This window comes from Macaca fascicularis, chromosome 11 (genome assembly GCF_037993035.2).
Source record: "Macaca fascicularis isolate 582-1 chromosome 11, T2T-MFA8v1.1".
NCBI classification, from domain to species: domain Eukaryota; kingdom Metazoa; phylum Chordata; class Mammalia; order Primates; family Cercopithecidae; genus Macaca; species Macaca fascicularis.
Window position 1 is genome coordinate 6732334 of NC_088385.1, and position 25979 is coordinate 6758312.

Sequence of the window (25979 nt, forward strand, 5' to 3'; positions counted from 1 at the left end):
ATTCCCATATTCCAGCCACAGCCTAAAGGGAGTGGTAAGTAAATAACTATGGGGTCCAAGAGTGTTTAATTCTTCTCCTAATATAGTGCAGTAATTCAACAGCAATAATAATTAGGAACAGCATTTATACAGCATTGAATTATTTTACGAGCACTTCGCAATTATCGAGTAATCTCCGCAACACCTTATAACTCCCCCACAGTCGTGGGACCCAAGCCACAGTGAGATTTTATTGGCTACTAATAGCATCAACCAAGAAAATGGGACGTTAATGCCTTTTTCCATTGGAAGAAAAAAGAAATCACATGCCCATTTTAACTCTGCCTAAGACACTAGGCTAAGGGAGCTGAGATTTCCTTGCCCATCCTGCAAGTAAGAGTTAATGCCATGTTTGCAGTGTGCCTGGGAAATCTCCTAGCCTCCTCTAATCACCTGTCCCTTCTTATTCCTATATTTTCTTACCACCCTTCTAGGTATCTAACCCTTATTCCTCCTGTGGAAACTTCAGTTCTTTGGTAAGGATCAATGGAAACGCACTTCATACTTCCCATGGGGGCATGTGTAAGTTTCTGGCATTCCTTGGGCCCCTCTTTCTGTCTTGTGCCCATAGGCTACGTGACCTCTAGGGTGATAGAGAATAAACTGATCGGTGAATGAAGATGTTCTACAGCTCATGCAGGGGCCACAGAAACACAGGCTATATGCAGATTTTTATTAGAATCCATCATCCTACAAAATTCAAACACTTGACATAAAGGCAAAACGACTATGGAAGAAGAGCTATGGTCACGAGCGTTGGCTTTCTAGTGAATGGGCTGGTGATATTATTCTTGGGCAAATGGGTTAACTAGCATTCCATGTTATATAAATTCACATGACTCTGTCATGAGGGTTGAAAGAAGGGAAAATGCATAAACAAACACAGTGGTCCAACCATCAGAAGGACTAGTTCTAGTCCTTGTTCTGACACTAATGATCTATATAATTTTTTTTCAATGCATTGCTTCTCAGAGCCTCACTTTCCTCTATGTAAATCAAGGGGTTCACCTAACTAACCCCCACAGCAACTATGACCTTCCCTGGTTTTTTTTTCCTAAGCAGAACTTTAATGGAGAACCCATAAAGAGAAGACGACGCTCCCCTTAAACCACAAGTGAGGGCAGCTATTTGCTGTTTCTTCTGGGGAATGGGGAAGCTCTTGCATACTTTTCTCAGTTGCTGGGCAACTCCAAGCAAATAACTGTGTGAGGTGGCAGGGAGGGTAAGAGAATATCCTGCCAACTAGGGACTCAGCTCTTTCCCCATCCTCTTTCCTAACACAGTACATCTATTTACTTACAATGCGGCTGCGGGTGGCATTATCAAAGAAGGTGTCCTTTTCCTGGATGTTGTACCTGGAGACACCAAGAGAGCAGATGGCAAATTCACTTCTTGCCCTGAGACCACTGCCACCCCAGGCCCACAGCAAATCTTTAGAAAGCAACATAGCAAGACTTATGAGGTGCACACACACACACACACAATGTTTATGCCCTTCTTGACTCAGTAATTCTAAAAACTCATCCTAGAAATTTCTCTTAGGGAAGAAATTCAACACACAGAAAGAAAAATAACATAAATAAAAAATGCCTATTGAAAAGGTACTTATAATAAAGATTATAACAATAAGATGCAATCCCAAAATCTATAGGATAGGGTATCATGCAGTCATCGAAATTTATAATTATGAAAACTTTGTGTATAGAAAAAGATTATACCATGTTAGAAAAATATATGATGATAAGGTTCCAAATGGAAAGTATGTAAAAAAGATACTGGTGCATGAACAAAGACAGTTAAAAAATACAAAACAAAAAGAGTATCGTTTCAGGGTGTTGGATTATCACTCTGATTCTTCAAAATTTCATTTAATGTCACTGTCATCTCATCCATTAGAAAAATCTTAATCATGCAAGGGCTGTGTCTGTTTTTAACTTCATACACTGAGCTTTCACTCAGAAAATAGCACATGGGGTGTGTTTGTAATGCTGAGGAAGCTGTGCTAGAGGATGCAGTGATGAAGGAAGGAAATATGCTCCCAGCACCCCAGGAGCTCCAATCACTGAAATGTACATTTCTCTAAGTAACTGACACAGAGTAGAACATGGGAACATGCAGACCATTGCTATGAAAGTTCAGAGGGTGAAGCGCATGCTTCTGGTTGGGAAGAGCAGAATATCCTTCAAAAGGAAGGTGTTGATGAACCAGTCTTGAAGGACAACAGAAGTAAAACAAACGGAGGTGCCTAGGAGGTTACCATTCAGATGCCAGCACCAGCATAAATGAAGGCCCAGGGAAGGGGACGCAGGGAAGCACCACAGGACATAGAAAGAGCAGCAAGCCACCAGTCACCATGCAAGGCCCAGCTCAGCCACTTTGGGCCGTGTGACCCTGGACAGACTTAGACTTTGGTGTCTATAATAGAAGATAGTTAGATCTGGCCGGCCACCTCACAAGGGGGCATGAGTACTGAATGAGAGGGTAAATACATGCAAATGAAACAGCATATGCATATGTGTAGGATAATAGCGAACACAGCAAAGATGGATAGGAGATGGTCTCTCATGGACAACAGAAACACTGCTCCACAACTTCCACCTCCTAAAATGAGAAGGTCCTTCTTTCTGTCCTCTCTGCCCTTCCATGCCCCGGCCTTTCTCTCTCTTGCTCCATTTTCTCGTCACCCTTGATAGTTGTTTATTTTCTCATTAGCTCCTAGAGCAAAGTTGATACTTGACGGCTGCATCTCCCACTTCCCAGCTGTGGCTCCCCCTTCCAAATGTTTCCCAAGTGGCTATCTCTGTGAAGAGCTTTTATTCACTCTTCCTAGGCAGGCTGCAGGGACAGGGGAAGACCCTTGAGAGTCAATGAATGTACAAGTAGGCAGTTGGAATCCAGAAACCCAGAGGCTACCTTCTCTCCGGTTTATCATATCCTGTTGAAACCCTATTAGACTGGCAATTGGGAAGAAGGTTTTCCTGCAGAAGATACACAGGCGTCTGACCACTTTCTCACAGAGTTCCAAAGTTTATTGTTGGCTGCTCCCTGGTTTGCCCATCACCCTGCAAAATGGTCAAATGGCGGATTTCCTGCTGGACAAGCACCCTCAGCTGTTTGGGATAATCTCACATGGGGAGGGGGTTCACAAAGCAGGCACAGGGACAATGTCACCGTGAGAACATGCTTCCTACTCTCTCTCCCAGGCATTGGGGCACCCACTTTGGGAGCCCCAGGGCTGAGTCATGGAACAGCGTTCAATTTTCCTTCCCATCCCTTCCCACATCCCTGCTCCAGCAGCTTTAATACTCACAGGTACATCTTCTCCCTGGAGAATGGGTAGGACAGGTTTTTCATCTTGTTGTTGCTGTGTTCTGGAACTCGGGGTTGCAGGGGCGAGCTCAGCTTCTGCAGAGCTGCACTGAACTTCTTTGCAATGCTGCCTCCTGCTTTGATCTCGTACATCTATGAAAGGAAGAGCCACAGGTCTGAAAAGGGGGCCAGTTCCAACAGAGAGGAATAGATTCACAAAAAAAAAGCTGCATGGACACAGATTCCTAGAGGTGAACATTGGAGAGAGGAAGAGACTTGGAGAAACAAGAAGGAGGGCCTTCCCCTTTTCCCCAATGCCTTCGCAAGGGCCTAGACTCTGGACTCCTGTCAATCCTTTGAGCTCATGGAGGTGAGCAGTGCAGAGGAATTAAGTGAGGAGTCCAGACTTTCTATATGACTCAATATCATCTTAGAGAAACTGCACACCTACTATGTGACCCTACTAGGTGCTTGACACAAATTAGCTCCAATGCTTACAGCAACGCTGCTGGGTAAGTAATACTATTTCCATATTATGATGAGACAATTAAGGCTCAGAGAGGTGAGGCAAATTAACAAAGGCCACATAGATAGGAACTGGGTGACAGAGCTTGGATTTAACTCGTGTCAACCTAATCCAAAGTCTATACTCTAAAACTGAGCCACGCTTCTATGTGATCATGCAGCATCACATTCTTTGTGTTTTTCTTAGGAAATATCTGTGTTTAAATGAGTTTGCTTTCAAAGTATTCAACATTTAATGAGTACCTGCCTTGAGTAAGGCATAGATTTAATACCAAGGTAAATGTTAATATTTATAGTGCATACAGTTTTTTTTATAATGCATAGCATGCTTTGCATACATTATAGCTTTGGATCTTTATAATTTGCAAATGGAGTCACTGAGACACAAAGGTTGTATTTCTCACAGCAAAGCTGTGACAAATTGATGATGGCCACACATTTTTTACACAAATTCTTTTAGGAGGTAGCATCTCTGTTCCCACCCGCCTTGCATCTGCATTTGTTCCGTGGATGTTTAACCAGTGGAGTATAGCAGGCATGACACTATGCTATTTCTATCCTTTAGAACATGGGTCCCCAATCCCCAGGCCACAAACTGACCAGTACTGGTCCAAGGCCTGTTAGGAACCGGACCACACAACAGGAGGTGAGTGGTGGGTGAGCAAGCATTACTTCCTGAGCTCTGCCTCTTGTCAGATCAGACGTGGCATTAGATTCTCATGGGAGCATGAACCCTATTGTGAACTGCACATGTGAGGGATCTAGGTTGCGTGTTGTGTTCTTTATGAAAATCTAATGCCAGATGATCTCAAGTGGAACAGTTTCATCCTGAAACCATCCCTGCCACCACCCCCTCTACCCTTGGTCCATGGAAATATTGTCTTCCATAAAACCAGTTCCTGGTGCCAGAAAGGTTTGGGGACCACTGCTTTAGAAGATGGGCAGCCTCAGCCTTGGTCTACCTTATCCCTTGAAGCCCTGAATCACACCATAAGAAGTCTACAAGATGTCCCGAGAGTACCCAGTGAGGGAAAGGCACTCAGCTGAGCCCAGTCTTCCAGTTGCCCTGCCAAGCAGCAGGCATACCACTAAAGCCTTCCTGAACCCTCCCATCCAGCCCACCTCTAAGCTGGCTACCACCAAGTGACCCCAGTCGACACCACACGAGCAGAATAATCACCCAGCCCAGCTCTGCCCAAGTTCCTGACCAAAAAATCATGAGATAAAATAAAATGGCTGTTGTTTTAAGCTACTAAGTGTGGGCTAATCTGTCAGACTGCCACGGACATCCAGAACAAGAGGTGACATCCAGACCCTCTGACTCGAAATCCTATTTCCTTCTCTACCGTGATAGCTTCACATTACTTCAATGTAGAGGGGCAGTAAGACTGGTATGAAATACTTGTCTTCATACTTGGGTACCTGAAACACTCACTAAGATAGAATGAGAAAATGCCACAAAAGATACATAAAGTACTTTGAGGGTTCAAAGAAAGGAGGCAGCACATTCAGTTGAGGAATTAGAAAAATGTTTCTTTGAGGGAGTAGCATTTCAGTTGGATTTAGCAGAAGGGTAATCTTCTTCCATTACCATTTTGTTCTTTAATAAAACAATGATAAGTAAGGACAGGGCAAGAGCCGCGCCAGTCTAACAATTGAAACATAACCACAGTTTATTTCATTCTTCTAAACCTTTTTCTATGCATTTTAATTTCAATTACAAAATTAACACAGTTCAGGTAAATGAACAAGCTTAAACCATTAAAGTATATTAACTAAATATTAGGAGTTTCCTTTGACTTCCAACCCAATTCCCACCCTCTTCTCCAAAGGGAACCTTGCTTAACGGTTTGGAATATATTTAATTCCTATCTTTCTGTATAGATAGAACTAGGTTCCTTCCTAAGCAACTGTGACCCTACTTCACATATTCCTCTATAATTTGCTGTTTTTATTTAGCATTATATCATATATATCTTTCCAGGACAGTCTGCATACAGCTATTGTAATGGATGCATAGTATTACACAGTAGACATGAATAGTAATTTGTTTAGCCATTTCCCTAGTGACAGGCATTTATTTCATTTCCTATGTTTTATATCTTGTTTTGTTCATATTTCTGTTAACATTCACTTATAAATACTTTTGATTAATAAGGCTTGAACAGATACAGGCAAAGACATTCAAGGCAAACAAAAAAGTGGAAATGTTCAAGCTGGGTTTCAGGAGGGTTACATGAGGTGGTTTGCTTGGACAAAGGGGTTCTGATGGGCAATAGTGACAATCTTCAGGTGCAACAATATTCCGTTGCCTTGTGCAGCAGATTTCCATGCAAACTCAGTCGAGGCAAACTGAGACGAGTGCGTGGAGATCTGCTACACAAGGCAGTGGAAGACAGTGAAGAGTGTGAACAGCGACAAAACCAGAGCTGTGAATTAAGAAGATGATCAAGTGAGTTGTGTAAGAAGACAAAGAGTAAGCCTGCCTTCTGAAACAAGGAGATTGTTGATTCTAGTAGCATATACCATTTACTAAGTATCTCCTGTGGGCCTGGCTTTCAAGGTACTTTAGTGCTAATCTTAAAATATGTCGCAAAGCCAAGAGAGTTAAGTATCTCAGCCAAGATCACACAGATAGTGTGGACAAGCTAATAACCAACGGGGTTTAAAGCCCCTCGCGAAGTCCGTGTTCTTGACTGCTTTACTCTACTGCTTCATTTGCTAAAATGTGAGTTATCATGGGGAAAAACAGTGTACAACTTACAATATTGCCTCTATTGTCGTAAAGGTCTTGACCTTTCTACCAAATCTCTCCTTCACACACATCAGTCACTGCAATGCTCAGAACTCACCTCTCAGGTGTCTCTGGCCTGGAGGGATGGAGACAGAAATAAGACCACCTCACACTGTCACAGAACACCTCTGATAGGCCATTCAGTGCAGGTTCTGACCAGACACCTGACCTGCACTGAGACTATGCAGTTCACCATACCATACCCACGTCTTTAAATGGCATGTGTGCGGAAATTAGTTTCAGAGTAGGAGGGAAGCTGATGGATTCTGTCTTCCAGATGCCTTTGAATGGCAGATTTGGACCAACCAGGACTATTCTTTCTCTGTCCACTCCTCTCCATCTCCACCTCTGCTACCCTAACCTAAGCATCTTTTAGTAGTTTACAACAATAACTGGTCTATAACCAGTTTCTCCACATTTTCTCTTGCTAAGGGTTACCAGATTTAACAAATAAAAACACAAGATGTCAAATTAAATGTGAATTTCAGATAAACAATGAACAATCTTTAGCATAATTAGGTCCCATGCAATATCTGCAACCTATTTAAAACTTTTTAAAAGCACAGTTAAAACAATAAATTTTTAATATAATTATGTCCCATGTGGTATTTGGGACATACACATACTAAAAAAGTATGCATTGTTTATCTGAAATTGAAATTTAACTAGGCGTCCTGTGTTCTATCTGACAATTCTACTCTTGCCCACCTCCAATTCGGTCTTTACACTGGAGCCCAAGTGAGGTTTCTGAAGCAAAAATCTAATCTTCTTGCCTCCTCATTAAAAAGCCTTCAACAGTCACCCATTGCTCTCAGGAAAAAGACCAAAACTCTTAACACATCCCATGGAACCTGTAGAAGTCTCCATATTTACCTTTCCGTGTACTTCCTACTGACTGCACCCAGACACCGGCTGAGCTGGGCACATCTCCTCCCCAGCCCCTATGGCCCCCACCTCCCCACCCCCCACCCACTGGCTCACCAAGCTCTGTTCACACTGAGGTTATTATTTTTTGGCTTCCAAACAATGGCAAGTCCCACCTTCACTGTATTTCATGAGCCCCAATTCCTTTTTTTCATAACACTTATCACAGTTGTAATTTTATACTTATTTGAGCGACTGTTTGATGAATGTCCAGCCATCCCTACCAAACCATAATTCCATGAGGACAGGATACTGTCCAAAATGTTCCCTATTGTTTTATGAATGAATGGAATGAATGAATGAATGAATGAATGAATGAATGAGAAATCTCTGGAGAAACAGCATTGATGACAGAGTTGCTGTCACTGGAGGAGCCCAGACTGGGATCCAAACAGCCATAAGACAACTCGTCTGGTCTTGGTAGAAATAAACCAGGCTAGAGGTGAGCCAAAAGCCTAAGGCCTCTGATAGGCCAAAAGGCTCCCCCTCCTGCCCCTACCAAGTGCAAAAGCACCCAGGAGTGTAGCACCCACAGGGGCCAGGAATGCCTGCATTTGGTTGATGCAGATTTCTAACCCATTGATTGTTTCAGGGTCTGGCTCTGGCAGACGTTCAGCTGAGAACCTCCAGGCAGTTCCTGAGCCTCACCTTGGCAATGGATCTGGTAGGGCTCACCTAGAGAAATGGGCTAAAGGGAGTGGGCTTCCGCGCTGTTTTCACTGGAACCAGGAGTGGGACTGGGGTAAGTTTCAACTGTTTCTCGATGGAGGATGCTCCGTATCACTGAAAGGAATATTGTTGGCTGCCTTCAAGAGTGTGGAAGGCCAGAGTCCCACCAGAAACCTCATGGTAACATCAACTGCATAGCCCTGAACAAGACCCTACACAAATGTCCCACAGCAGACTTGTGTGGGAAGAAATTTCCAGACTTCAGGGACTTAGTAGGGGGATGGAACAGGTGCATATCCACAATAAAACACACATATGTCTCCCCAGTAGTACCACACCATACACACTGGGCTTGAGGTGAGGGACCTGCTTCCTGCCTCCGAGCTGTTGTGCGTGTTACTGGTTCCTGAGACTTTCTCCCTCCTCACCCACCTGGATGACTCCTGCCTCTCCTTCACCACAAGGCTCATGTGCCAACCCTCCCAGGAGCCCTTCCTTGCCCTCTCACTTCCTGCCATGCTTCCTTGGTACCCTATGGATAAATACCCACCTCATAAAATATATTGTGGGTTGCTTTTCTTGACTTATGCATCTGTCTCAAATTCTCAGTTGATTTGTCTGTCTCCCCAAGAAACCACGGACTTACGGAAAGCAGGGACCCCTCCCGTGTGCTGGCACACAGTGGGGATAGGAGGATGCCCCCTTGCTGACACCAATGAGATGTGCAGCTTTGGGCAAGTCATTCCCTTCTCCCAGCTTTTTCATCTCCAAAGGGAAAACAAGGGAACCTCTACTTCCTACCATGATGGAGTAACAGGGACCCATTTACTCTCCTGCCTGAAACAACCAAAACACCCGAACAAACTACATGAAATAATGATTTTCAAGATACTAGACATCAGACAATGAAAGGCAGTGATCCCTGAGAGATGGGAGACAGACAAGGGGAGCCCTGTGAGTTCCGCTCACTGCCTTGGGAGAGGAGAGGAGACAGGTGGAGCCCAGGAAACTCCCTGAGTTGAGAAGACTGAGCTCTAAGTCTGGGGAGACCAAGGCAACTAGAGTTCACAGGACAGAGCACCCCAGAGGGCTGCAGAAGGTCCCCTTTGAGTATTTAGTGCATGAGTGGGATAAAAGTACCCAAGACTGGAGAGGGAACCGTCTGAAAGGAAATAGCACTTATGCCCAGCAGCTGTATGGAAAAATCCCCTAATTCACAGGGCACCGGGCAGTGTGCTCAGATGACTCGGCAATGGAGGATAATCTGCCTTAGACAGAGCGCTACTCCAGACCAACCTAACAAGTCATAAAAGAGACAACTGGACCAAATACTTTAAAAAGTATTGTCCAAGGCTACCACTCCATGGCTTTGAACATTTAATGAAAAAGAAACACTCATTCATGGCAGAAGCATCTCTGGGTACTTCCTAGATGTCCAGTCCCGAGCTTGGTGGTTGATTGTGGTAAGCCCTGGAGAAACACAAGGATGATAACAAACTCTTCTGTTTGGAATGCTTTGCAGTGTACCCAGCACTTCCCTGAGCATCATTTCATCCACAGTCCATACAAACTCTGTAAGGTGTGCCTGCCAGGGAGGATTAACATCTCTACTTTATAGATGAGAACACTGAGACTCAGAGGGGCTGGGAAGGCCACAGTCAGTGGTAAAAATCATGCCAGGAACACAGGCTTCCTGCCTTCCCCTTCTAGAGCCCTTTCCTTCAACCTAACGTCCTTTGATCCTTGGCTGGGCTCCATGGACTGCCCCTGAGAAGAAAGCAGGCTGTAGTGCCCCTTTCCACCCCTGCCAAACCCAGCAGCCCAGGCTCTCCTCTTGCCTTCAGCAGGATTCAGGAAAGACCCCCCAATCCTCTTTATTGTTATTAATACAATCAGCAGTGGCATCATTATTACTGTTATTCTTGGACATCAGAGAATGATGAACAACCTCAGAAATGGCGAGACACATGCTAGCCAGCTGTTCCCCATTATGCCCTCCCTGGGTACATGATACGCCTTTCATGTGCTTAAAATCATAAATAATTTTTAAAGTATGTTGCTCTTATTTTTTATTCCAGGGCTCAAATGTGGTTCTCATAAAAGCTCACTTTGGCCTCACTGTCACAGTCTAAGGGGTTTACTGTCTTCTTCTTTTTTCCTCCTCGTCCCCCTCAGCCTCTCCTCTCCAAAGGGGCACAGCAGTGTGGTCTGAGGGCTGATATGTCTCCTTTTTATATTAAAATCATGTGCTTTCCTGGGGTGTGAGGAATGAAGCTGCATATATTGGACAGTATACAAGGCACTGTTCCCATTTTACAGATAAAAATACTGAGGCATAGAAAGTTTTACTAACATGCCCAAGGTGCACAAACATTGGGAGAGCCAATGACCCCAAAGATCAAGGAAAAGGTCTAACAGTATAAGATAGAAACCACATAATCTTAATGACCCATGAGTCACTAGTATCTGCAGTGGCCTAAGAGTCTCTCTCCCAGCAACAGGCAGGAAAGGTCACCCAGGAGGAATGCAGACAAGACGTAAAAACAGAATGTGTGCCGCAGCTGGGAGTACACGTGTCGACAGAAATTAATGCTCATCGTCTGCCTCTTTTTATTTATTGGTGCTTTCCTCTGCTCCTCCTCCAGTCGCTGGATCATCGAAGTTGCATGGTTATTACTTACAGTATCTCACTCATCTTGAGAGGCTAGGGCTGGGCTGAAGATGATCATCACACCTTTCTGCTCACCCTAAAGGCTCAGACACACAGAGAAGCCAAACAGCAGGAAAGGGGTACAAGTCACTAGCTGGGCAAGGATGGAAGATTCTGGAGCTGAAGAAGGGAGGAACAAGAGAAGCCAAAAATGCCGTGGAATTCACCCACTGCTCTCCCCGCCAGGTGATGCCTGCGAGAGGTGCGTGCACACACGCGCGCGCGCACACACACACACACGCTGCACCAGGACCTGAGGGGTTCCATACTGCTGAGATCTGTCCCTGCTCGCTTGCTGCGCATTCACCCATACAAGTGAGCGTTAAGCCTTTCCCCAATCAAAAAGGAGACAGCGCCAGGAGCAGCCAAGGTCAGATACAACCTGGAGCCAAAGGGAGACTTTCTCTGTGCACACCAAGGACAGCGAGAACAGGGGCTGCCCACTCCCCTTGGCCCCAAGGTAAACTTACCGTGTCCACAGGTAAACTTCCCCTCAGCAACAACACTGAGTATAGACAGAGGGTGATGCATTTACACAGTGTACATTCTCTAGTGTCTAATTCTGTATTTGTTTATAGTTTTTGATTCTGTTGTCAGCAGGTCCTCCACACATGAATGAATGTTTGCTGACTTATAAAAGTTGGGATTAAAACCAAACTTTTAAAATTACAGGTTGACAAGGCCTCTTAGGCGCCATGCCTCCTGCCTCCCTTGGCAGCCTCAGCCCCTGCCCCCTTCTCTGAGCTGCTCCCACCCTGGCTCCCCTCAGTTCCACATGCAGCCCAGGGTTTTCTTACCTTGGAGCCTGTGGGCATGTCCTTCCCACTTCTGGAAGGTTCTCACCTGCTCTTCCCACCCACAGCCTCCTACCCAGTGCTCACATTTCAGCTTAAATGGTGCCTTCTCCTCCTCTCCCCCACGACCATCTAAATGAGTCTCCTCTGGTTGGCTCTCTCGTCATACCCCCGTCTTTTTCTTCTGTGGGTGCCCCCTAATTTACTTTACTTTTTATTTTTTATTTTTTTTGAGACAAGATCTCACTCTGTCACCCAGGCTAGAGTGCAGTGGTACGATTATAGCTCACTGCAGCCTCAACCTCCTGGGCTCAAGTGATTCTCCCACCTCGGCCTCCTGAGTTGCTGGGACCACAGGTGCGTGCCACCATACCCAGCTAACTTTTTTTAAATTTTAGTAGAGATGAGGTCTTGCTTTGTTGGTCAGGTTGGTCTTGAACTCCTGGCCTCTAGTGATCCTCCTGCCTCGGCCTCCCAAAGTGCTGGGATTACAGGTGCAAGCCACCATGCCCAGCCTTGCCTCCCAATTTATCACTAGCCATACAACATCTGAATCCTCCCCATACTGACGGGGCCAGGGAACAGTTATAAGCACCACTGCATCACCAGCCCTCAGCAAAGTATCTGGTGTATGGTAATACTCAATAAATATTCACTGGATGGTCGGCTGGGTGGATGGAAAATGTAACTTTCCAAAGGATCTCTTATACACAATCTGTTCCCATTAACTGAAGGAGGCCTTTAGCAAAGGACTCAGATCAGGGCAGCTATAATGGTACATGTGCCAGCATGACGCCCTGCCTTTTCTGCAGGCAGCCCTCAGGGAGCACAGGATTCCTGCCTACTGCCCTTGGATGGAGCCTCAGAATCCATCTCAGCATCACCCTCCAGCACGCCACCACCACCGGGTGAGATCTGGTATGCATGACTCACTCGTCCGTTCACTACCAGCATTTATTTAGTGCCTGCTGTACACCAGGCACTGCTGTGGGTGATGCTGATAAAACGGTTTAGAATAACTTGTTATTGTAACACATTTTCATATTTTTAACTTCACTGTTTCTGGGCCCTGAGTCACACTTGTCCACTGACAGGCCTCCACGTAGTCAATCACGCCTGGGGTCTTCCCAGGCTTATATGCACATTCGCAACACGGCCAGGACCATCTCAGCTTCCTCACAGGAACGGCAGCACTTAGGTACCACTAATTATTTTTTCTTATTTTTGACATTGAGAAGCATTACAGAAAACAAAATGACTAAAAGCATTCTGCACTCTTTCCAGTCTATTCAAATAGCAATCAAAGCAATCAAAGAGCATGCGCCGAAAAGCTCATAAAGGTATCAAATATAAACCCCACCCCTCCAGCTGTCCCTCTATTGAAAACAAATGTTAGAGAACAGGCAATGACAGCAAGAGGAAGACCCCACCTATAGCCAACCAACCCTATGTAAACGGCATCAGTTCTAGCTCATTTAAAAAGTTACTGACGATAATAACAAGAATCTGTCCAGAACGTCATGTTGAAGGCTGAGTTGGCAGCGAATCTCCTTCCCATGACCAAGGATCTGCAAGTTCTCCATCCTTAAAAAAACTCAGGCCAGGCGCGGTGGCTCATGCCTGTAATCCCAGAACTTTCAGAGGCCAAGGTGGGCGGATCACTTGTGGTCAGGAGTTTGAGACCAGCCTGGCCAACATGGTGAAACCCTGTCTCTACTAAAAATAAAAAAATTAGCCGGTTGTGGTGGTGCACACCTATAATCCCAGCTACTTGGGAGGCTGAGGTATGAGATTCACTTGAACCTGGGAGGCAGGAGTTTGCAGTGAGCCGAGATTGCGCCACTGCACTCCTGGGTGACAGAGCGATACTCCATCTCAAAAAAAGTCAATAAAACAATAAAATAAATAAACAACAACAAACTCAGAGAATTTCTCCTGATTTTTCTTTCTGGATTTACTGAACTATCAAAAACAGTTCTGATAAAGGAAGGAGTTGGTCAGGGTGAGGAGAGAACGTTAGGCAACTCCTGTTGCCAAATTTCACGTGGCCTGCGTACAGCTGCGAGCTGAAACATCTCTTATCATCCTGAGCGACTCTGCTAGGAGGTCACAACCCAAACAAGACACCGGGCAGGGGAAGCATCAATGGGTTAATTAACCTGGTGTTTACTGAGCAAATATTGTTTGAGGAACACCATACTAGAGTTTGCAGGGAACACGTAAGAGATATAAACCACAGTACTTGTTCTCAGGCGGTTTATGATATATTTGGAAACACAAGAGTTAGGACCCGAAGCCGCTGAAGAAACACTAACAAGTAAGATAAATACTCACTGTTGACTAAGAGTCCAGAAAAGGTAAGATCAGTTCAGGCTGAAGGAATGAAGAAAGGTCTATGAGGGAGGTGAGATTTAGGCTGGGGAGCAAAGGATGAGTAATATTTGTTTATTCAGACAGGAATGGGAAGAACATTCTAGGACCAGGGGCAAATACTTAAAGCATTTGGAAAGGCTCCAGCCCAAGGAGGAAAGAATAAAGTACTCCGCTTTGACGAGAGTCTAAATCAGAGAGCTCCGTCCAGGCTCCACAGAGAGGTGTGGTTTGGAAAGAGCAGTCCAGCATGGGTAAACCCAGAGGAAGTCTGGTGACTTTACCAGGCTTGGAGACACAGGACAGCTTCAGAATAGGCACCACAGGCTAAGTATACTACCTATTTAGAGCAAAACTTGAAGAGGTGACAGACATACGACACTTTTACTCTTAGATATCTGTGAACAATCAGAATGTAACTGAACATAAAAGGTAACTGTCCTCAGGCCCCTCAGCCAACATCAGCAACAGAGGAAAAAAATAAATTCACAAATTGTCATTTGCTTTACATGTAGACCACAACATTTTAAAGCTATGACAGATAATTTAGGAGCGAATCTTCTTACTTTATGGGTGAGAAAGCTGTAATGCAGGAATGTGGAATAATGCACTGAGCAAGACAGTATCATTTTAAAAAATGACCATTGAAATCTGTTGCCTCTCCTAGTCTAGGATTATTTAATCTAGGATGGAATTCCCTAGAGTATGTTCTGTGGAATTTTGGTTTCCCAGGATATTAATAGGTGTTCAAGTGTTCAGCAGAAAAGGCCTGAAAAAAATTGAACGAGTTTTTGTATATGTGTGTGTTTGGTTTTTATTTTTAGTTTTTTACTACAAGGCTTCTCAAAACTTTTGACTATTCTGGTAAATTGTAATCATTCGTGTTTTTTGAATTTTTTCAACCATGAAAAAACATTTGTAAAATGTTTTTGTAAAACCAAAGACTAGGCTGGGCATGGTGCCTCACACCTGTAATCCCAGCACTTTGGGAGGCAGAGGTGGGTGGATAACTTGAGTCCAGGAGTTCAAGACCAGCCTGGGCAACATGGGGAAACCCCGTCTCTACCGAAAAATAGCGAGGCATGGAGGTGTGTGCCTATAGTCCCAGCTACTCAGGAGGCTGAGGTGGGAGAAACACCTGAGCCCAGGAAGTCAAGGCTGCAATAAACCATGACTGTACCGCTGCACTCCAGCCTGGGTGACAGAGCAAGACTTTGTCTCAAAAACAAAACAAAACAAAAAAAATTCCAAAAGAAGAATAAAGACTATCATTGTAAAAAATACACTTTGAGAAGTGCCATTCTAGACCACACTATCCACTACCTCAAGTCCAGTTAGGGATTTTCCAGTCAAGTGAGAGAGTAAGAGAATGCCTTTGGAGTCAGACAGACATGATTTTGAGTCCCTGACTCTAACTCCTTCAAGCTGTGTGACCTTGGATAAGTTTATTAACCTCTCTGAGTTTCAATTTTCTCATCTATAAAATGAAGCTAACGCTCATACCTATCTCATATCATTGTTGTGAAGGTAAAAACAAATCATGTACATAAGGCTCTTACGAAATGGTCTAGCACATGGGATGCAGTATTAACTATATTTAAAACTCAATTAATTTATCTCTTTATCAACTCATGACTATAAGTCTTTTGATCTCAAGATAATTTGTTTTGATCGGCATAATTCAAAGTGGTTTTATGAATCTTTTTCCTCAAAGTCAAATGTAAGAATTATGAAATGTGGACAAGCTTTAAAACATGCTAATATCCTTCTTTGCCGACACCTCTTACCAAGGCAGAAGCTGTTACTTAAGCCAATTACTGTATTTGGAAATAGAAGTATAAATAGGAAAATAATTCTTGAGTGGAGTAAGCTCTTCTTGACATTAGCCACACTGGGTCTCCTTCCACCATTCATAACAAGGTGAGCCTCTGCTTCTATTTCATCAAACGGGAATGGACAATGAAAAAGTCGTCATAGACACACCAAGGTCATGTAGGAAGATCCATGCACAAAGACTCTTCCATAGAACTCCCAAACCCAATGGCAACATATAAACAAGACTATTCCAAGTGATCTTAGAATCTGCAAACTGGATTCTTGGAATACAGAGAAAGGCAACAAGCCTACCAGAGACCTTCAATTGTCTTCAATTGTCTGCTTACTGCTTCCTGCCCAGAAAAAGAGTGTATTAGTTTCATAGTGCTGCCATAACAAATTATCACAACATAAACTTATTCTGTCACAGTTGTGAAGGTCACAAATCTAAAATCAAGGCATCAGTGGAGCAGCACTCCTTCTAAAGGCTATAAGGGAAAAATTATTTCTTGCCTCTTCCAGCTTTTGATGGCCCCAGGCATTCTTTGCTTTCAGCCTGAATAACTCCAGTCTCTGCCTTCTTCACATAATCTTCTCCCCTCTCAAATATCTTTCTGCCTTTCTCTTATAAGGATACCTGTCATTGGATTTAGGTTCTATTCTAAATCCAGGATGATCTCATCCTGAGATCCTTAACTAATTATATCTGCAAAGATCTTTTTTCCAAATAAGATTATATTTACAGGTTCCAGGACTAGGTCTTGGACATATTTTTTGAATGCTACTATTTATTCCATTACAAAGAGGATTACTGACTTTGAAATTACAAGCCTTGTGATGGTTCATATTATATGTCAACTTGACTGGACCATTGGGTGCCCAGATATTTGGTCAAACATCTGGGTGTATCTATGAGAGTGTTTTGGGATGAGATGAGCATTTGAGTCAGTAGACTAAGTAGAGCAGATTACCCTCCCTAATGTGGTGGGCCTCATCCAATCAGTTGAAGGCCTGAATACAACAAAAAGGCTGACCTTCCCACAGGTAAGGGGAAACTCTTCCTGCCTGACTGCATGAGCTAGGACATCAGTCTTTTCCTGCCTTCACACTTGAACTGAAACATCAGTTCTTGTGTCTTGAGGCTGCTGGAGCTTATTTGTTGGCTCTCCTAGTTCTCAGACTGGACACAGACTGCAACTACACCATCAGCTCTCCTGGGTCTCCATCGCATGAACTCCAGATCTTGGGACTTTCCAGCTCCCATAATTGTATTAACCAATTCCTCATGAAACCTCTGTGTGTGTGTGTGTGTGTGTGTGTGTGTGTCTGTGTGTGTCTCTGTGTGTGTCCTGTTGGTTCTGTTTCTCTGGAGAACCCTAACTAATACAAGCCTCAAATCTGAATAACTGAGAAATAAGAGGTGCTGCAGTCCTGGCTTAGTAGAGTCCCTGAGGTTGGGTGGGCACCATTAGCCAGGAAGAGGTCCTCCTGTGAAGCTTTTGCAAAAGCCAGGGCTACCAAATCAGAGTCTCTAGAAAGACAATAACAAGTACCTGAGAACAATTTCCAATCATTTCCAAGGCTAAATGGAATTACCTTTCCCTCCTAAGGGACCACTGAAGTTAACTGAAATGCCAAGTTTCTTTGCTTTTTAACTGGAATTCTATCAGCTCAGTGTGGAAACACCAATTTTTTTCACACTGATAAATAATGCTTAATAGCAATTACATATGTTTTATGGTAAAGAAAAGAAGATAACTCATTCTTTAATAAATGCAGGTTAGTAGACATAAACATGTCAAAACATGGGTTCAACTGAAAAGAATTAAAGTATCAGTGGCATTTCTTCTCAAACCTTTATCTTTGAACCCAGTTAGTGCCTCAGAAATTTGCAGACATTGGGGGTGCCCAAGATGGCTGAATAGGAACAGCTCCAGCCTCCAACTCCCAGCGTGAGCAACATAGAAGACGGGTGATTTCTACATTTTCAACTGAGGTACCGAGTTCATCTCACTGGTGCTGGTCAGTGAGTGCAGCCCAACCAGCGAGAGCTGAAGCAGGGCGAGGCATCACCTCACCCAGGAAGCGCAAGGGGGAAGGGAATTCCTTTTCCTAGCCAAGTGAAACTGAGACACACAACATCTGGAAAATTGGGTAACTCCCACCCTAATACTGCGCTTTACCAAGGGTCTTAGCAAACAGCACACCAGGAGATTACATCCCACGCCTGGGGAAGTAATCAGACTAACAGCAGATCTCTCGGCAGAAACTCTACAAGCCAGAAAACAGTGGGGGCCAATAATCAACATTTTTAAAGAAAAGAATTTTCAACCCAGAATTTCATATCCAGCCAAACTAAGTTTCATAAGCGAAGGAGAAATAAAATCCTTTACAGACAAGCAAATGCTTAGAGATTTTGTCACCACCAGGCCTGCCCTACAAGAGATTCTGAAGGAAGCACTAAACATGGAAAGGAACAACCGGTACCAGCCATTGCAAAAACATGCCAAAATGTAAAGTCCATCAATGCTAGGAAGAAACTGCATCAACTAATGAGCAAAATAACCAATTAATATAATGACAGGATCAAGTTCACACATAACAATATTAACCTTAAATGTAAATGAACTAAATGGTACAATTAAAAGAAACAGACTGCCAGATTGGATAAAGAGTCAAGACCCATCAGTGTGCTGTATTCAGGAGACCCATCTCACATGCAGAGACACACATAGGCTCAAAATAAAAGGATGGAGGAAGATCTACCAAGCAAATGGAAAACAAAAAAAAAGGCAGGGGTTGCAATCCTGGTCTCTGATAAAACAGACTTTAAACCTACAAAGATCAAAAGAGACAAAGAAGGCCATTACATAATGGTAAAGGGATCGATTCATCAGGAAGAGCTACCTATCCTAAATATATATGCACCCAATACAGGAGCACCCAGATTCATAAAGCAAGTCCTTAGAGACTTACAAAGAGACTTAGACTCCCATACAATAACAATGGGAGACTTTAACACCCCACTGTCAACATTAGACAGATCAACAAGACAGAAAGTTAACAAGGATATCCAGGAATTGAACTAAACTCTGCAAGTGGACCTAATAGACATCTACAGCACTCTCCACCCCAAATCAACAGAATATACTTTCTTCTCAGCACCACATCGCACTTATTCCAAATTTGACCACATAGTTGGACATAAAGCACTCCTCAGCAAATGTAAAAGAACAGAAATTATAACAAACTATCTCTCAGACCACAGTGCAATCAAACTAGAACTCAGGACTAAGAAACTCAATCAAAACCGCTCAACTACATGAAAACTGAACAACCTGCTCCTGAATGACTACTGGGTACATAATGAAATGAAAGCAGAAATAAAGATGTTCTTTGAAACCAATGAGAAAAAAATACAACATACCAGAATCTCTGGGACACATTTAAAGCAGTGTGTAGAGGGAAATTTATAGCACTAAATGCCCACAAGAGAAAGCAGGAAAGATCTAAAATTGACACCCTAACATCACAATTAAAGGAACTAGAGAAGCAAGAGCAAACACATTCAAAAGCTAGCAGAAGGCAAGAAATAACTAAGATCAGAGTAGAACTGAAGGAGATAGAGACACAAAAAAACCCTTCAAAAAATCAATGAATCCAGGAGCTAGTTTTTTAAAAAGATCAACAAAATTGATAGACTGCTAGCAAGACTAATAAAGAAGAAAAGACAGAAGAATCAAATAGACTCAATAAAAAATGATAAAGGGGATATCACCACCGACCTCACAGAAATACAAACTACCATCAGAGAATACTACAAACACCTCTATGCAAATAAACTAGAAAACCTAGAAGATATGGATAAATTCCCAGACACATACACTCTCCCAAGACTAAACCAGGAAGAAGTTGAATCCCTGAATAGACCAATAGCAGACTCTGAAATTGAGGCAATAATTAATAGCCTACCAACCAAAAAAAGTCCAGGACCAGACAGATTCACAGTCGAATTCTACCAGAGGTACAAGGAGGAGCTGGTATCACTCCTTCTGAAACTATTCCAATCAATAGAAAAACAGGGAATCCTCCCTAACTCATTTTACGAGGCCAACATCATCCTGATACCAAAGCCTGGCAGAGACACACAAAAAAAGAGAATTTTAGACCAATATCCCTGATGAACATCGATGCAAAAATCCTCAATAAAATACTGGCAAACCGAATCCAGCAGCACATCAAAAAGCTTATCCACCATGATCAAGTGGGATTCATCCCTGGGATGCAAGGCTGGTTCAACATATGCAAATCAATAAACGTAATACAGCATATAAACAGAACCAAAGACAAAAACCACATGATTATCTCAATAGATGCAGAAAAGGCCTTTGACAAAATTCAACAGCCCTTCATGCTAAAAACTCTCAATAAATTCGGAATTGATGGAACGTATCTCAAAATAGTAAGAGTTATTTATGACAAACCCACAGCCAATATCATATTGAATGGGCAAAAACTGGAAGCATTCCCTTTGAAAACTGGCACAAGACAGGGATGCCCTCTCTCACCACTCCTGTTCAACATAGTGTTGGAAGTTCTGGCTAGGGCAATCAGGCAAGAGAAAGAAATAAAGGGTATTCAATTAAGAAAAGAAGCCAAATTGTCCCTGTTTGCAGATGACATGATTGTATATTTAGAAAACCCCATCATCTCAGCCCAAAATCTCCTTAAGCTGATAAGCAACTTCAGCAAAGTCTCAGGATACAAAATCAATGTGCAAAAATCACAAGCATTCTTATACACCAGTAACAGACAAACAGAGAGCCAAATCAGGAATGAACTCCCATTCAAAATTGCTTCAAAGAGAATAAAATACCTAGGAATCCAACTGACAAGGGATGTGAAGGACCTCTTCAAGAAGAACTACAAACCACTGCTCAGTGAAATAAAAGAGGACACAAACAAATAGAAGAACATTCCATGCTCATAGATAGGAAGAATCAATATTGTGAAAATGGTCATACTGCCCAAGGTAATTTACAGACTCAATGCCACCCCCATTAAACTACCAATGACTTTCTTCACAGAATTGGAAAAAACTGCTTTAAAGTTCTTATGGAACCAAAAAAGAGCCCACATTGCCAAGACAATCCTAAGCCAAAAGAACAAAGCTGGAGGCATCACACTACCTGACTTCAAACTATACTACAAGGCTACAGTAACCAAAACAGCATGGTACTGGTACCAAAACAGAGATATAGACCAATGGAACAGAACAGAGCCCTCAGAAATAATATCACACATCTACAACCATCTGATCTTTGACAAACCTGACAAAAACAAGAAATGAGGAAAGGATTCCCTATTTAATAAATGGTGCTGGGAAAATTGGCTAGCCATAAGTAGAAAGCTGAAACTGGATCCTTTCCTTACTCCTTATACGAAAATTAATTCAAGATGGATTAGAGACTTAAATGTTAGGCCTAAAACCATAAAAACCCTAGAAGAAAACCTAGGTAATACCATTCAGGACATAGGCGTGGGTAAGGACTTCATGTCTAAAGCACCAAAAGCAATGGTAGCAAAAGCCAAAATTGCCAAATGGGATCTAATTATACTAAAGAGCTTCTGCACAGCAAAAGAAACTCCATCAGAGTGAACAGGCAACCTATAGAATGGGAGAAAATTTTTGCAACCTACTCATCTGACAAAGGGTTAATATCCAGAACCTACAAAGAACCCAAACAAATTTACAAGAAAAAAACAAACAACCCCATCAAAAAGTGGGCAAAGGATATGAACAGACATTTCTCAAAAGAAGACATTTATACAGTCAAGAGACATATGAAAAAATGCTCATCATCACTCGCCATCAGAGAAATGCAAATCAAAACCACAATGAGATACCATCTCACACCAGTTAGAATGGCAATCATTAAAAAGTCAGGAAACAACAGGTGCTGGAGAGGATGTGGAGAAATAGGAACACTTTTACACTGTTGGTGGGACTGTAAACTAGTTCAACCATTGTGGAAAACAGCGTGGTGATTCCTCAAGGATCTAGAACTAGAAATAACATTTGACCCAGCCATCCCATTACTGGGTATATAGCCAAAGGATTATAAATCATGCTGCTACAAAGACACATGCACACGTATGTTTATTGCGGCACTACTCACAATAGCAAAGACTTGGAATCAACCCAAATGTCCATCAGTGACAGACTGGATTAAGAAAATGTGGCACATATACACCATGGAATACTATGCAGCCACACAAAAGGATGAGTTCATGTCCTTTGTAGGGACATGGATGCAGCTGGAAACCATCATTCTCAGCAAACTATCGCAAGGACAGAAAACCAAACACCGCATGTTCTCACTCATAGGTGGGAACTGAACAATGAGATCACTTGGACACAGGAAGGGGAACATCACACACCGGGTCCTATTGTTGGGAGTGGGGAGGGGGGAGGGATAGCATTAGGAGATATACCTAATGTAAATGACGAGTTAATGGGTGCAGCACACCAACATGGCACATGTGTACATATGTAACAAACCTGCACGTTGTGCACATGTACCCTAGAACTTAAAGTATAATAAAAAAAAATTTTTTTTTAAGAAATTTGCAGACATTACACTGTATCAACCCTCCCTCAACCACAGTTTAACATTACATCCCCAGTTTTATCCAGAATCAGTGTAAGCAACAGTCATATGACGAACATTGCAGAAGCTCGTGTGAACTTATTACTGAAAACATAGTCCCTTGTATTGTTCATGTCCTTTACAACAGGAAAACTTTGCCTTCTTTGGCAAAACAGATGCTGATTCCCATAGACGACTGTGAGCCACAGTCCTTTCTGTCTTGGCTACCAGAAAGCCCAGAATGCAACTCTGTCTTACCTGCATCCATCACCCTTATTTTTAGTTTCCACTATCATTATTTCCCTTGCACTTCCCTACTTCCTCCCCTCCCCAGTTACATGCCTCTTTTTATCTGTCCTTTTGAAAAATGATCCATTGCATTCCTTCTTTTGGTTGTAATCCATCTCAAGTCCTTTTTAGGAAACAGACTAAGATATGAATCAACTAACCCCAGGTTAATGGGGGCACAGTCAATAGTAGAACTCAAGGTGGACCACTTGTCACGTCTGCTGTCTCTCCCTTAAAATGGGTGCCTTCAAGCTCTGCCTCCTGCACCACGGGACCCCAGCAGTCTTCTCACTGGCTTTCCCAGCAACTGCACCACAGACCTCGCACGTGGAGCCATTGTGTTTACAGACGCCCCAAGGACCTGTGCTCTAGGAAATGGAAATCCCCAGCATATAGTCCAAAGGCCATCTGTTCCTGCATCTCCACAGATTTCATGTCTGTACTTCTGGCTGCCTTGGCAGAGTTGAGGGACTGGGCCTGCTTCCCCCAACACTGCAGAGAAGAGAGGAGAGAATCAAAGAGCAGACACAGTCCTAGTCTTGTACCAACTGCGCTGCCTGCACACCTTGCTATGAATAACAATACCAACAGCAGTAATAACGGCAGTTCTCATGTGTTGTATGTGCCTCTCTACCAGGCATTCGAGTACATCACCACCACTTCCCTCCACAATGTGTATTACTCCTGTTTTGGAGATGTATGGAGCTCTGAGCCTGTTTGCCTAAAAAGGCATGACTTGCTGGAAGTTAACAGCATCTACTTGCATGCAAAGGACACATAAGCTAAAGTTCTGGCATGCTCTGAGGGACAGCAAACGAGACCCCTGCAATATCAGTCACTCTACTAATAATAGCTACAAAAGCTCTGATGATTGGACAAAAGTGGTTTTTCACCCATCCCAGGCATGCCACTTCTTCCAAATTTAGTGAACTAGGGCTGGATTAATATGATTTCATTGAAAAGAAAGTCGTCCCTAACAGCTTGCACCGACCTTGTCTCTGCTGGAGGCTTGAGGAATAAGACAATGTAAAGGATGAGAAACGGAGTGTTCATTCATATATACAAAAAAAGCAAATGAGAAATCAACAGAAATGTTGACCACAATCTCTAGAAGAGCCATCTTGGTAATGAGCAGAGGTGAGAAAGCACCTGCTTCCATACCCCCATTTCAAACCTTCTCAGGCTGCTCGGGGCCAAAGGCCAGGCCTTCCCACACCCTTCTGTGCATGGATCTTGAGTGTCCCTCGCAAAATGCTGGCTCTTCTGTTGTTGTTTTTGGAAAACAAATGCTTCCTTCCAAGATTCCCCCTCCCCGTTAATATCTGTGCTCAGGACGTGGAGTCCCTGGACACATTACAATGGATTTGTCCACGTTTGAGATCTCGATTTTGTGATTTCCTCCCCATCTTCCCGGTCTCTCTGGACCCCACTGAGTTATGATCCAACCCTCCACTGCCTGGAGAATGCTTAACTGATCCCACGCCATGTCTCATTCTTCCTCCACGCTTCCCTCGCCGCCAGGATGTGGCTCTCAGCAAATGTGGTTTTTTCTCATTTTGATCACTTCCCAAACCCATTTTAAAAAGACAGCATGCCGCTAGCCCCAACACTAGCCCTCCACAGACAGCGAGTCTTGTCCTCCATTTTCTACGCTCCTCTCTCAACTCAGGAACTGGGTTTAACCCAGATCCCCACCCCTGGGATCAGAGCCTTAGATTAATTTTTACAAACATAGCATCCTACCCAGCATATCAAGTTATATCCCCCCTCACCTGTGTATAACACCCTCTGTCAGCTCCACTACAAGCCATTGACTTCTATGATACAAAGAAGATCTAGGGCCGGGTGCAGTGGCTTATGCCTGTAATCCCAGCACTTTGGGAGGCCGAGGCAGATGGATCACTTGAGGTCAGGAGTTCAAGACCAGCCTGGCCAACATGTTGAAACCCTGTCTCTACTAAAAATACAAAATATAGCCAGGCATGGTGGCGCGTGCCTATAGTCCCAGCTACTTGGGAAGCTGAGGCAAGAGAATTCCTTCAGCCCAGGAGGCAGAGGTTGCAGTGAGCTGAGATTGTACCACTGCACTCCAGCCTGGGTGACTCCCACTGGAGGGAGACTCCATCAAGAAAGGAAAGGGAAAGGGAAAGGGAAGGAAAGGAAAGGAAGGAAAAGAAAGAAAAGGAAGGAAGGAAGGAAAGAAAAGAAAGAAAAGGAAGGAAGGAAGGAAAAGAAAGAAAAGGAAGGAAGGAAGGAGAGAGAAGAGGGAAGGAGAGAGAAGACAGAAGGGAAGGGAAGGGGAAGGGAAGGGGAAGGGAGGGAAGGGAGAGGGAAGGGAGGGAAAGGAGGGAAGGGGAGGGGAGGGGAGGGGAGGGGAGGGGAGGGGAGGGGAGGGAAGGGGAGGGGAGGGAAGGGAAGGGAAGGGAAGGGAAGGGAAGGGAAGGGAAGGGAAAAAAGAAAAAAGAAAAAAGAAATGTGGCAAAAGGAAGCCAAAACAGTCCACCTGAGTCGAGTTTGGGGCCCAGAAACTTTGGGAAAAAGTTCTGTTTTATCTGCAGCCTTGGAGGGGCAACCACATGGCTTTGCCTCTCCCTACTCCCTAACCCACCACATTGACGAACAGAATTGGTGCCGGGCTAATGAGTTACTACTTGACGCAGTATCCCATCACTGTGTTGATGTCTGGGCACCTGCACTCCTCCCATGCTGCCCTGTGACTGTCGGCACCCTGAGGGCATGGGTTGCTTCTGCTCCCTCAGTGCCTCTCCAGGGACTTTCTCACAGAGGGAGCACTATCAGTGCTGGCTGCTTCTTTGGTCAGAAAGGAAGTTGATTGGGGGACTAACAACTGAGAATACACATTAAAATATTTCAGAAAGCAGACACAACAACCTCCTGTGTTTACACAGCACTGATTAAGAATCAGATCCTTACAACAACCTTCTAAGAAAAATAGGACAGGTGTGAGTATGCCCATATCATAGATGAGGCAACTGAGGCTCGGAGAGATGGGATGAGCTCCCCAAATCACACGACGAATACCTGCGGAACCAAGGTTAGAAAGTCTCTCCTTCTGAGGACTCAACTAGTGC

General features: G+C 43.7%; 1 protein-coding gene across 4 annotated transcripts in view; it reads right to left on the bottom strand.

Moving 5' to 3' along the window:
* Positions 1 to 25979, bottom strand: part of ANO2 (anoctamin 2) — a 383296-nt gene that overhangs the window by 266854 nt on the left and 90463 nt on the right. For all 4 annotated transcript variants that reach the window (XM_045364578.2, XM_074006133.1, XM_074006134.1 and 1 more), the window contains 2 exons: positions 3350 to 3501; positions 1340 to 1394 (listed from right to left, as the gene is read on the bottom strand). In XM_045364578.2, coding sequence (XP_045220513.2) covers positions 1340 to 1394; positions 3350 to 3501 — 207 coding nt within the window. The remainder of the gene's footprint in view (positions 1 to 1339; positions 1395 to 3349; positions 3502 to 25979) is intronic.